Source organism: Bos indicus x Bos taurus, chromosome 6 (genome assembly GCF_003369695.1).
Source record: "Bos indicus x Bos taurus breed Angus x Brahman F1 hybrid chromosome 6, Bos_hybrid_MaternalHap_v2.0, whole genome shotgun sequence".
In the NCBI taxonomy this organism is placed as follows: domain Eukaryota; kingdom Metazoa; phylum Chordata; class Mammalia; order Artiodactyla; family Bovidae; genus Bos; species Bos indicus x Bos taurus.
Window position 1 is genome coordinate 99,063,287 of NC_040081.1, and position 13,727 is coordinate 99,077,013.

At 45.1% G+C, this 13,727-nt stretch overlaps 1 protein-coding gene across 3 annotated transcripts in view; it reads right to left on the minus strand.

Moving 5' to 3' along the window:
- Window positions 1-252: 252 nt before the first annotated feature.
- The window catches only part of WDFY3 (WD repeat and FYVE domain containing 3), a 283,520-nt gene continuing 270,045 nt past the window's right edge, over window positions 253-13,727 (minus strand). For all 3 annotated transcript variants that reach the window (XM_027544940.1, XM_027544939.1, XM_027544938.1), the window contains 6 exons: window positions 13,257-13,439; window positions 11,767-11,863; window positions 8,092-8,415; window positions 7,362-7,473; window positions 6,811-7,008; window positions 253-3,611 (listed from right to left, as the gene is read on the minus strand). In XM_027544940.1, coding sequence (XP_027400741.1) covers window positions 3,488-3,611; window positions 6,811-7,008; window positions 7,362-7,473; window positions 8,092-8,415; window positions 11,767-11,863; window positions 13,257-13,439 — 1,038 coding nt within the window. In that variant the 3' untranslated portion in view covers window positions 253-3,487. The remainder of the gene's footprint in view (window positions 3,612-6,810; window positions 7,009-7,361; window positions 7,474-8,091; window positions 8,416-11,766; window positions 11,864-13,256; window positions 13,440-13,727) is intronic.

Genomic DNA, 13,727 nt, shown 5'->3' on the forward strand with positions numbered 1-13,727 from the left:
AAAGCCTGGCTTTAAAACGTGGATTGCACTAGAACTGGAGCCAGATCCTAGCAGCCAACACCTCTGCAAGCAGAGACTTGAAGCAGGCGCTTCTGAAAGATATATTCACAACTAGAAAAGAACTACACACAAGTTTTACCGGACCTCAATTTTGTTTTTCCTTCTCTGAAGAGCTGGCTCAAAAACTTTTTCTTTTTTTTCTGGGGGTGGTAAATAGGAGGTATTTATCTGAAATGAAAAAAAAAAAGTATCTGGACTACTGCATTTAATCATGTATTGTAATTGTGTTACTCTACCTTTTTGCATCAGAGACAGATATACAATGAACATTCAGTTATCACAGATTGCACACTAAGAGAGTAATTCTTCAGGCCTTTTACATAACCACCAAAGAACAGATATTGGATTCTGCGATATAGTACAAAAGTCCACAGTCAATCCAGTCTTAGCCAGTATCTTCAATTTACTTCTGTTGCTGTACAAATAATCGGCCATTACTAGGGCTTACAAGTTAATAACAGGACAAAAAAATATACATTGCACTGACACAAAAAGTCAGCTGTGTTAATAGTCATGCAACAAGTAACCAAACTTGCTGAAATTAAAAATACTTTCTAAAAACAGTTTTAATGGCATAAATATTTTATACACAGTTCATTTACCCAAACAAAATGTATTTAAATGATACAAAGCAAAAATAAGTTTCTACCAACTTTATACATAAGAAAGTGCAAAATAACTTATCTAGAGTGTTTTGCTATTATCCAGACGGATGGCTGCTGTGGGCAGCTAGTCTCCTCTTCAAAAGCATGACATTATCATGCCACACTACACACAAATGTTAGAAAACATGGATGAATGAGTGGATGGATGGACAAACCACTACAAAGATCAGGCAGAAGCCCTGTGAGGTACTCTCAGAGAAAGAGCATGGACCACACAAAGGTGGGTGTACATGCTGAGAATATATGTTGGTAAACAAATGTACATGGAGCACAGAAAGACATCCAGAGAAACGATTAGTTTATGTGAGTGAGTGTTCTTGGGTGTGTGAGTGATTTGTGATTTCTGCATTAAAAGCAAAAAGGAAAAGAAACCCCACTGAACAAAAACGGTTGCCCACAGCACCAGCTGCCAGAGGAAATACTATCATGAGGGTTTTGGTTTCCACCTTCTAGTTATGGGAGTTGTGTCCGAAAGTTTAAAAGTGTTCATCTCATATAACTTCATATTACATAGAGGAATAACCTTTAAGTAACTACGTACAGACATTCATATATTCAAGTCTTGAAAGAACATCTCTGCCATTGGGTTTGGGGTAAACATGGTTCGTGGACACAAGGAGGACGCCTCTTTTAAAAAGTGTAGAATAACACTGCTACAACTCATCTCTAGGTCCGGACAGGGGCAAAGCCCACGGCTAGGTGAGAGCACAAGTCCTGCAACTGCTGAACACCCAGCATTATTTATTAGAACTGAAGGAAGAAGGTTGGGGGCGGAGGGGGAGGAAGATGGGAGAGAGGGAGACACAGGAAGGAAAACAGAACACAACTCTTCTTCAAGTTAAAGTATTAATGCCAATAATCCTTTTATTAACAAGTATACTTGAACTTTTAGAAATGGAAGTGTTTTCCTCAATTTTGATATGTAATCATAAATAGACGGTAGGCTCAAACCTAAGTAAATAAAGGTGTAAATTTAGTAAGCATAAGGCACTAAAGCAGCCTTTATATTTTTCTCTTGGAGACCTAGTTATCAGGAAGAACAAATTTGTTCTTAAGCTGGTTTCAGCCCATTAGGTACAAGGTTACTGTTGTACCAATGCCTATGCTTGAATGCATGTGCATATATGTGCATTTTAGTGCATAAGTGTGCCTGTCACCAGGGCCTAAAGATGAAAAATCGGGAATGCCAAAGCCGCTGTCCTTCGTGTGATACTCCGAGAGGTGTGAAGGCCTGTCCTTCCTTTCCTGGGCCATAAATGCTTCAATGTTTTTCAAATCACAGGGCTTTTAGATTTGTTCATAATATTATCACTAAATATCTGAAAATGTTAAAATCTAGATTAATCGTTTCATTTGTTTTATATATATATTTATATATGTACATAACACACATTTTAAAAAATCCCACCACCAAAGCCTTTTTTTTCTGTAAACGAAACTTATCTCTTCACCCCCACCAGCTTTAGTCTCCCTGGATTTGTGTGTTCTGTATCCAACTAGTAGAACAAATTAAATAACTAAATATTAAAATACTGTAATTATATTCATAGCAAAAACAAAAAAATAGACATTGATACAGTATAAATCTCACTGTTTTCAGGTAGATGGCATTAAATGGTAAAGGTTAAATATAAGCAGTTCTGACATGATCCAGTTTTACAACAAGGTTTACATGTTAATTCTGTACACTTTTTTCTTTTGTTTTAACCCTTTTTTGGAAAATAAGCTATAGTAGAACATTAGTGTCACCAAAGACACATACTTCTTATGTTCTATGCAAGAGAAGCTAATTTGGGTTACATGCAAATATATTTCCATTAGTTGAGGCAGGGCTGTTTCCTGCACTGCGTGGATTGCCCGACCATCAGGGCGCAGTGCTAAGAACGGATGCTTTGACCACAGGGCAGTCCAAAGAGAAGTCTACGTGGGGCCTCATGACATCAGAACAACATCGAGGTGGTATGTGGCCATGTGCAAGATGCCCAAAGATCGCCAGGGTATCTCAGGGCCAGACTCCTATTCTCCCACACTGTTTCCTAAAGAAGGTCCACATGACATTGTTTTGGTTACTAGCTTAGGTTAAGTGGAGATACCGTGGGCAACTTGAGAAAGGACATCGGGCACACGGGCTGGGCTTGAAAGGGGGAAGGAAAAAAGACCACAGATAATGTCTTTGAGGATTTAAAAAAAAACATATTTATAATTAATTGGTGAGCGATGTCAGACAAACCATAAGTATTTCATTGAATTAGTGGTTTAGTTGGAAGTCTCATGTTACAGGCTGTTAAGTCCTTATTTAGAAAAAAGGCCTTTGTACCTATTTACAATATACACAGTTACTTGCAAAGAAGTCAGATTTACAACCGTTTTCTAAAAGCCTTTTTTTTTTTTTTGTAGTCGTTGATTTTTCCAATTGAGGATGAGTAGCTCTACAAAAACGAGACGCAAGAAAAGAACAGTTAATACGTGAGGATTTTCTCTTGGAGACAGCGACTGTTAAGGGAGAGTCGGATATTGAGACGTTGCTCCTGGGAACCACCTCGTCTTCTCGGCAGGTGCTGCCCATCTGCACAGTGCCTGCCCCACGACTGGACTCTATGCCCGTCTAGTCAGTGTTCCCTTTGAATCCCACACTTCAGATGCACGGTGTGAAGAGATGTGTAAACGGAGACTGTTTCGATGCCCTCCGAGCTGCGAGTTGTGACGGGGGAGGCGGGAAGCGGGGTCTCGCGACTGTGGTCTCCAATCAGCTGGGTGAATCTTCAGCAATTCCGAGGCCCGTCTTCTGAACTCCGCTCATGCTGTAAGTTGTAGTAACAGTTCTGACAGACACGTACTGGGGAGGAGATTTTCAAGCGCTTGATTTCTGACTGAAATCGGCTGCACCTAAAGAAGAGGCAAAACCAAGTAGTTATGGATCTTTTCCCACATCGGACCACTGGGCCCCGAAATGCTAATTTAAAAACAGAATGGACAGCCTGCAGCATAACGCTCAAGACCATATTGTGTCAGAAGAATGCCAGAGGCCGTACTGGGTCATGTGGTTTTTGACCAAGGACCACGAGGAATGCTGTATTCCTTGTTCATTCTATGAAGAAAAGTGCTAATAGACCAAGGCGAGGCATTTATTTCACAAAAGAGGATTAAAAAAAAAAGATTCTCCTACAGGATGAAGCCAAGGGAAGTGAACAGCTCTGAGGCCATTCTTCCTGTGCAGGACGGAAGTAGGGCATTCTGCCTCATGTCCTGTAACCCTGGGCGGTATCCCAATGTCTTTACTTGGAGCCTGACTATTTTCCCTGGGCGTTACAGCTCTTACTATTCATTTTAAAAGCTACTTTGGTCGGTCACTGAAGAGTTCTTCTGAGCTTTTAAACACTTTGAGTCACTTTTCAGTCATTTCTTAAACAGGTAGTTTGACTTTTCTGTCTGGTCCAAATGTTCTCATTTTCTGTTTATCTTGACAGAATTTCTTGAGGTGGAATACACACTCAGAGATGTTCAAGTTCTTTATAGAAAGCATTCTTATTCCTGGCATAAAGCAGGATATGACCCTGAATGTGGCACTCCGTCACTTTGAGCTTGGCTTTTCACAAGACCGAAAATTTTATTTTCTCCATTAATCTACCAGTAGAAGTGTCCAGAGAATAAGTGAAGTGCCACCAGCCTTGGGGGTTTAAGGGACTGGACTTTGAGGAGACCCTCAGGAATGCTGGCAAGCTCCCTTAACAGCTCAAGGGTAAAAGATCACGGCAGGGCTATGCCCTCTGGGACAGCATTCCTTCCATGCCCATTATGTCATCATCAGTCACTTGTTTGGTTGGTTTTTCAAATAAAGCCTCCATTCAACATTTGAGGGCCTGGGATACTTTAAAGAATCACCTACATGTAAACAGTACTTTGAAAATTAAACACTACAAAGAACAGATGTATGTCAGCAGACATATGGAGGTGCTGATTACCAGAAATTACCGGATCACTAGGCTTCACAGAGTGAGTGTCTCAAAGCACAGAAGCTCAAGACAGATTCCTCTGCCATCATGGAAATTCCTGTAAGAAGTGGCTGGCAGCAACTTTCTGCTACCTCACCTTGAATTAGACATCTCAGGAGAAAAGGTTTAAGACATTAATCTGAAAAAAAATTTATAATTATGATAACACTTTTTACTAAACACCTATACTGACAGATTTGCATCTGGTGCTTTACAAAACTCATATGTGATTTCAGAGAGGGCTAGTAATGTGCTGAGATGACGCAATGGACAACAGCCCAGTGAGCACCCGGGCAGTGTAAACCCAAGACTGTAGCTTTTCCAATAAGCCAAGGCTCAGGACTGGCTCAGGAGCAATGACACACTTTGTGTTTTCTGTGAAAGCATCTTTCGAGTAAGGCAATATAAATATTAGTGAGTACTGCCTGGGGCATCTTTTCTGTTGTCTGCCATGAAAACTAAGGACTGGGGCTTCCCTGATGGTCTAGTGGTTAAGAATCTGCCTGCCAATGCAGGGGACATGGGTTCAATCCCTGGTCCGGGAAGATCCCACATACCTCGGAGAAGCTAAGCCTGTGGGCCACAACTACTGAGCCCACACACCCTAGGACCTGTGTTCTGCAACAAGAGAAGCCCATGTACTGCAATGAAGGGTAGACCACACTGCAACTGGAGAAAGCCCACGAATAGCAATGAAGACCCAGTGCAGTCAAAAATACGTACAAGATACATTCTTGCCTGGGAAATCCCATGGACAGAGGAGGCTGACAGGCTACAGTCCAAAGGGTCACAAAGAGTTGGACACGACTGAGAGACTAAGCAGGCAAATATCTAAGTAAATAAATGTTAAAAAAAGGAAAGTAAGGCCCGAACATGCATATGTGGGACCCCAGTATATGACAGAGATGCCAAAGAGTCAGTACATATGGGACAGCTGACTCTTCATACCCAGGAAATGTAAGCGATCCCCACCTCATGTTGTACCCCCAAATAAATTCCAAGTGGATTTGAACCTAAAGACCCAAATGTGAAAAACAAAACTTTGAAACTTTTAAAAGAAAATGAACAAGGCCATCTTTATGACCTCACTACAGAGAAAGATTTTTTAAGGCCAAAAAAAGAAGCAAAAGTCATAAAAAGTAACACATGCTACTACATCAAAATTCTAAACCCGTGTGCCAGAAAAAAACATACATCAAGTTAAAAACACAAGCCATAGACTGGCAGAAGATATCTGCAAGACATATATAAGGCAAAGGATCAGAGCCTAGGATACAAAACAACTCCTCAAGTAGGTGGGAAAAAACAGAAGAGCAAACCCAAAAGGGAAATGGGCCAAGTTACCCAAGAGGAAACTCAAAACTGCCAATAAGCATGTGAAAAGATGTTCAACCTCAGAAACGCTGCAAGTTCAAACAACACAATCTGGCTATCAGATTGGCAACAGTGGAAAAGCTTGGCAGTACCAGGTATGAATAAGCACTGCAGGAACTGACATATCCCGCTGGAGGGAGAGTGAACCAGCACTACTGTTCTGGAGAGTAATGTGGCAATAGCTGCTTAAGCTCAGGGGTATGTCTGTCATCTATCAGTTCCTTTCCGAGGTATCTCCTCTAGGGAAACTCCAGCTTGTGAATGAAGAGGGCATTTATAATGGTGTGCATTGCAGTATTGCTTATTGTTCTGATAAAATGAAAGAAAATCCCTTGAGTCCATCAAGGACCTCCCTCGTGGTCCAGTGGTTAAAAGTCAGCCTGCCAATGCAGGGGACACAGGTTCAAACCCTGGGTGAAGACGATCCCACCCGCCACTGGGCCACTGAGCCCATAATCACATCTACTGAAGCCTGTGCACCTAGAGCCCTGCCTCTGCAAGAAGAGAAGCCACAGTGAGGAGAAGCCACGGTGAGAAGAAGCCACGGTGAGGACAAGCCACGGTGAGAAGATGCCGAGCACCCCACCTAGAGAGTAGCCTGAACCCTCGCTGCAACTAGAGGAAAGCCTGTTCACGGCAGAGACCCCGAGCAACTAAAGATAAATAAACAAAAATTAATTTTTTAATTAAAAGGAAAGAAAGCTTGCATCTCATCTTACTTCTGGCAGAAGAGCTGACCACAGTTCCTGCAATGGTGCCGTCTTTCCGTGAGAGAGAACCGCACGGAGCAGCCTGAACAGCTGTCCCCTCCTTCGTCCTTCACCCAGTGGTCAGCGGCAGAGCGGCCGGGCTGGTCGCTCACAGACCAGCTGAACACCCGGCCCCGACTGTCGCCCACGAGGATCCTGCTGTGGTCCCTGCAGGAGACATGGCAGAGTCACCGCCACGTGGCCGCAGCTCCCTGTGACCCCAGTCCCCAGTGGATGTGTGTGCTGGGGAGGGGTCGAGCATGAACAGGCACAGAACAGCACTGAGCCAGAATGCGTACTTCCATCTCGACTCTCCATGCATCAAACCATGCTGTATCTCTGAAGAACAGAGAAGGCAAAGTTTTTTGGTTTTTGAAATTCACAAGTGAAATCCACACACTGGCAGGTGTCCTGGTGTGCCTGGTATAGCCCCACAGGATAATACAGATGAAACCTGAGCTCCCCAGAGGTGGCTTGAGTGTGGGCACCTGGGCTGGGCCCCAGGAGAGCTGGCTACTTACTTGGAGACGCCCAATGCAGTGATCTCGGCAGGGTGAGCATTGTCCTTCCGGTCAAAGGCCGTGTGCATGGTCAGCTTACTCCTGAACACGAGCTGCCGTTCCCAGCGGTACCCTGGGGTGGAAAAGGGCAACGCATGACTGATGAAGCGAAGGGAGCCCACGTATGGTAGGTGGCCCCTGACAAAGGGCCCTCAAACTTCAGGGTGCAGCCGAACACAGCTCTGGCAGCCTCTCTGGTTCTTGGTCACTGCGGCCTTGGTTATTAAAGGTCCAGCAGTCTAGCCTGACACTGACCATGGACTCAGTTAGGCCTTCACAAGGACAAACATGGAGAGGGGGAAACCCTCAGTACAAGACACAACTTCTCCAGTTGAGGACGTGGCCCCTAACGCTATCATAGGTAAAGTTCTCTGTGAATAGAGTTTTATCTATTTATCCGTAATCCACAGCCTACCCATTTTCAACAGCTTTCATAATTTGTGAATGAATGAAGTTTTGGTTTGAGGTTATTTTTCTTTACAAAATGCCCAACATATTGCAAATGCTACTGTAGGACAGAATCTCCAAGGGTCTCTAGGTCCACTTTACACAAGAAGAAACGTGAGGCCCTCTTGGCGGGCGGCCTCGGTCACAGGGATGGGGCAAAGAAGAGCCGCAGCGCTCTGCCTCAGTCCACCGACCCTCGCCAACCCACAACGCTTGAGAAACAGACGTGGGACTTCCGAGTTACCAGGCTTCAATCGGCTGTAATTCCGCGCCTCGATGGGATTGGGGTGGGGGTGGTTAAGGGGAGTCTGAAGATGAGGTCTGCTCTGGCCCTCTGAATAGTTCACAAATATGAAGCCGTCTTTCTCATCGAGGCTGAGCTGATCGGACCAGCGCCTGGAGTCGTCGGAGCCACTGTCGTTATACCAGGTGGCTGTGGCTCGGCAGGAGGCTGCCCGGGGCCGGTGGCTGGTGCTGCTGGGCTGGCTGGGCGTGTCCTTGGGGTCCTGGCTGACGCTCTGCTCGTCGGCCTCGGAATCGCTGCTGTCCTCGTCCTGGGCTTCTTGCCCTGGGTGATGCATTGGGGGAATTAGAAAACACACACACATCATGGTTAGATCTAGCTTTGTCCCACTGGTATTTTTCCTCTACTGGTTAAGACACAAGAGACAGTATTTTAAGCTCAATATTACAATATGCAAAGTTGCTTCAGTTATTTCCCAGTCTTTGTGGCCCTGTGGACTGTAGCCCACCAGGCTCCTCTCTCTATGGGATTCTCCAGGCAAGAATACTGGAGTGGGTTGCCACGTCGTCCTCCAGGGGACCTTCCTGACCCAGGGATCAAACCCACATCTCTTATGTCTCCTTCACTGGTAAGAGGGTTATTTATCACTAGCTCAAACTGGGAAGTCATAAAGGCAAATAAATTGCCAAAATTTTCAGTTAGGTATGATAGCAAAATGGTAGAACTTCAGAGTTCATAGACTGTTGTGGCCCAGATCCTTAGATCGACATTTATTCTTTCACGTTCTGGCCAAAGCCTGCCTTTATGAATTTCTCACCACCTGCACCTGCCTCATGGCCACAGCTTAGCTGGACGTGCCCGCTCTGCTCTCCACGCAGCCCTGCTCCTCTTCGCAACTAGTTTTGCACACGCAGGTTGGCCCTGCCTGGACCCATCTTCCCAATATCTGTGTGTTTCGATGTGACCTCTCTCTCAAGACATATCTTAAATGCTTCTTTCTCTAAAATCTTACATGGTTCCTGCAACAGAAAGTTAACTCTCTCTTCTGGGCTCCTTTAACAGCTGTATGGCTCTCACACATTTAAAATTATCACCCCAAACTATCACTTTTGGTCATTATTTCTGCAAGACAGTGGTCAGTTGGAGAGAAGGAGTTCCAGCATGGTGCCTTCCACACAGCAGTCAATATAATGACAGCACAGATGAACAGACTATGGATAGAAATCTTAATTGAGAATTTTGTTCTTCCTCCTCTTTCCATTGTTATTGTGCATTTCTTCAGATCAATTCCCTTGCAATAGTCTACTGGAGGGAAAAGTGGCTTTCCTGGTGGCTCAGACGGTAAAGAATCTATCTGCCTGCAGTGCAGGAGACCCGGGTTCAATCCCTATGTCAGGAAGATCCCCTGGAGAAGGGAATGGCAACCCACTACAGTATCCTTGCCTGGAGAATCCCATGGACAGAGGAGCCTGGCAGGCTACAGTCCATGGGATTGCAAAGAGTCAGACACTACTAAGCGACCAACACTTTCACCTTCTTTCAAATATACGTAACTGGAATAAAGGAGAGAGCAAGAACAAGAGAGCAGGGACCTCCCTGGTGGTCCAGTGGTTAAGAATTTGCCTTTCAATGGAGATACAGGTTTGATCCCTGGTCAGGGAACTAAGATCTCACACGCCGCAGGGCAACTAAGCCTGTGTGCCTCCACTACTGAACCCACTTGCTCTGGAGCCCATGAACCTGCGTGTGTCAATGAAGATCCTGCGTGCCACAACTACAACTTGACTCAGCCAAAAACAAACAAACAAACAAGTGAGCAAGCACCAGTCCACTACGCATATTTTTTAACTAGACAAATACTTAATTTGCCTGTGGTAAAGTCTGCCTGCAATGAAGTAGACCCAGGGATCAAACCTGAAGATCCACCCGAAGGAGGAAATGGCAACCCACTCCATTATTCCTGCCTGGGAAATCCCATGGACAGAGGAGACAGTCCATGGGATTACACAGAGTTGGACATAACTGAGCGATTAACACTTCTACTAACGTTAGTAATCTGGTTGGCTAATTTCAGGGTTTTTTTTTTAACCCAATGGCTTATGATCATGGAAATCTTCAAACAGTGGTCTTTGACATGGGTTTGATTTCCAGAGAGCCACTAGCTCTCTTTTTCATCTGGGGCCCTGCCCTTGAGTCCTACCACTTTGACATGGTCCCAAGTTAACCCCTTCTGTGGGGTGCTCTCCGCCTCTGCCACTCCTGCCAAACTTTGTCCACAATGTGAAAACATAAAGAGGACGAAGACATACAAATGTCTCTCCTCCCTGAATCTGACCCCTTCTTCTCTCCTTATTTGTATTTCCCTGTTTTTCACTTACAAGCTTTGTTAAGAAGAAGGGAGAGGGACACACTTCTCATTAGACTGAACAGTCAATGTCTGACACACAACAGTTATTAACTCTCAAATACTAACAACTGAATTCTGAGTGTAGGTCTTCAAACACCCAGATGGCTTTCTTCTTAGTGGAGCTGCAACTGTCTATGTGGAAATTTACACACATTAAAGTAATACAAGCATTACAATGTCCTGTTCATCGGTTCTGGCAAAGAAAATAAAAGCTACTGTCAAGCTTACAAGGAGAAGGATTTGTGTCTTTCTGATAGTAAGTCTTTTCCCTTAGCAACTTCCTCATATTGTCAAACTCATGCTGAATTCTCAATGTACAAAAATTAGTCATGGAGAGATCATCTAGAGATTGAACTTAAAGCCCCGTTCCTTTCTACGAAGAGTCTTGGACCAGTTGATCTAAATCAGCGAGAGGTACTTCTCTGGAGACTCAGTAACCCAAAGCATACCTTAGCTTGATTATTTGGTGTCATTTCCAAACATTCTGTGTGTGTATATATACACACACAAATAAATCTATATTTCACTGGAAAATGTTAAAGTGCTTCACAAACAGCAGATACAGAACAAAGATTGGGGCTTCCCTGGTGGCTCAGTGGTACCAAGAACCTGCCTGCCAATGCAGGAGATGTGGGTTTAATCCCTGGGCTGGGAAGATACCCTGGAGGAGGAAATGGCAACCCACTCCAGTATTCTTGCCTGGGACATCGATGGCCAGAGAAACCTGGTGGGCTATAGCGCATGGGGTCGCAAAGAGTCGCACATGACTTGGCGACTAAAAAACAAGAATACAGATCACCAGGTTTCTGACTGATGAAAGCCCGTTCTGAGGGGGTCTAGGGCATGGACTCTGGTCTGTCTCTGTGAATAGTTTACAAACATGATGCTGCCCTGTCACTCACACGGAGCTGTTCAAGTGATGGGTGGCACTGAGGTGTGGCTCCCTGACTCACTGGACAGTGGACTCTTGGACCTGCTTTGTATTTCTCAGAATGGAAAGGCCAAGCCTCTGGTATTCTGGGAAGCTTGTAACTGTATGTATCGTGGGATGCGAAAGCTGACCATGAGACACTACCACTCGGGGCATTGCCTGATGAACCAGAGAACTCTGAGCCTGCCAGGCTGCTTTGCACACCAGATGGTTAAGACCACTTCTGACAGCAATGCCCGACCTCCGGCTCTTGCTCACCTTGGTTGATGTAAGTTTTCATAAGGATTAAAAAAAAGAAACATGAAAATTACTGCAAAACTTAGAAAGTATTCAATACCGATTTGTGCTTCTGGACAGTCTTCCTGCATTTCGAGGACTTCAGCAGGCTCAGGGGCTGGTGTTTCAGGAACTTGCAAAAATTCCATTCTCCAAAACTGAATTTAAATAAGCATGGGAACAAAACAACACAATTGAACAGATTACAGAAACAATTTATGAGTTACTGCATGAAGATGGATTCTCAGGGTTACATAGGTAACCTGATTTCTCTTATTATGTACCGTCAGGTTTCCCTGTATCTTGAAAAATGTGGCAGGGACTGCTTACAAATTAAACAGTTCTCCCCAGACTGTGTTGCATGAGATGTCAGTGAGTTTTTCATAGTCAAGGGAAAAGGAATGGGGTCAAAGAGATTTCAGAAACACAGTTAAACTATGTACACTTCCTTATTTCCTACAAAACCCCTGTGAGCCTTGCATACACTGATACATACTTTACACCTCCAAGAAGGTGTACAGGAAATAGGAGCCTCAGACATGTTTGGCTAGGGTGCTCTTCGTGATGCCTCAGAGACGGAGTAATCTGGAATGCTGCTCTGCAGGCCTGCGGCTTTGGGGGGTGTGCCCATAGTCTGAGAGTAGAGTGTGGCCGGGGAGTGGCCGATGGCTTCATTGTGTAGCTCTGCTTATGACTGTGATTACAAGGGCAGCAACCATCTGCTCTCTCCTTTTACAGAGCATAATTAAAGAAGGACATAAAGAAAAATCTCCCGAGAGAAACACCTAAGTATTAGAACAGACTAAAAAGGTCAACAGTCTGTGGATTCCATTTTTGGTAGAGGCCCAATGCATGAACGCATCGGCTTCCCTGGTGGCTCAGACAGTAAAGCTTCTGCCTACAGTAAGGGAGACCTGGGTTCGATCCCTGGGTTGGAAAGATCCCCTGGAGAAGGAAATGGCAACCCACTCCAGTACTCTTGCCTGGAAAAATCCCATGGACAGAGGAGCCTGGTAGGCTACAGTCCACGGGGTGGTGAAGAGTTGGACACAACTGAGTGATTTCACTTTCTTTTCAACACATGAAAACTAAGAAAAGGATAAATGGATCTAGGATTCAGTAAAATCGCCCAGGATCTGAGACAAGAAAGAAATGGATGATGTGAGGGCCCTGGAAGCATGATCGAGCTCTGTGATTCTCTACAGAGAAGAGACGGTTCGCATTTTCCCTAAGAAGCCTTCTGACGGGCTGAAAGGCCAATACTTGGGCAGCTGACATTTCTAGCAATTGCAGCGTGACAGGGAAATGGTGTCTAAGTGATCCTGTGTCAAGTGGTCAATAGCACTAACACATCTGCTTAATGGGGGAAAAAGAGGCCAAGTCACTGATGCTCCCCATGTCTGATAACCCAGTGGCCAAGGTCTACATCTGAGCGCGAGTTTGCTAAACAGCAGGACAACCTCCAGGTGTCTTCACCTGCGGATAGGTACAGAAGCTTCGAGTGAACCAGGGCAGCAAACACCCTGGAGCATGTGCTCACAGCGGACCTACCCGGACCACGCCATCCGAGTGTCCCGTGACGATGACGTTCTGCGTGTCCCACTCGTTCATCTCCGACACACAGCAACAGACGATCTGCTGGCTCCTGCCTGTGAACGTGTTCACACTCACGACGGGGTTCCCGTTTATGCTCCACACATGGATGTACGTGCCGGCGCAGGACACGATGTCCCCCTGAGATGGGGAAGAGAAACGTCACTCGCAGCAGAGGACACGCTCCTTTCAGAAGCAACCGAATCTTTGGTCTGGCTCTCGAGAACCACTGGTTCTAAGTGCTTTGACTAGTGACTGGGTAGTTTCTGAGGTAGCCTGGAATCCAGAGCTTGCTGACCTAGAAAAAAATGCCCTGAACAGAGGCCTCTTTAAGAGTTCAAGGTGGCATGAAGACTGGCCAAGGTGATCTGGTGGTGAAGGTGGAAGCCCTTTCACACACTCAGCAGAGCCCTGCTGCATTCTATGTCA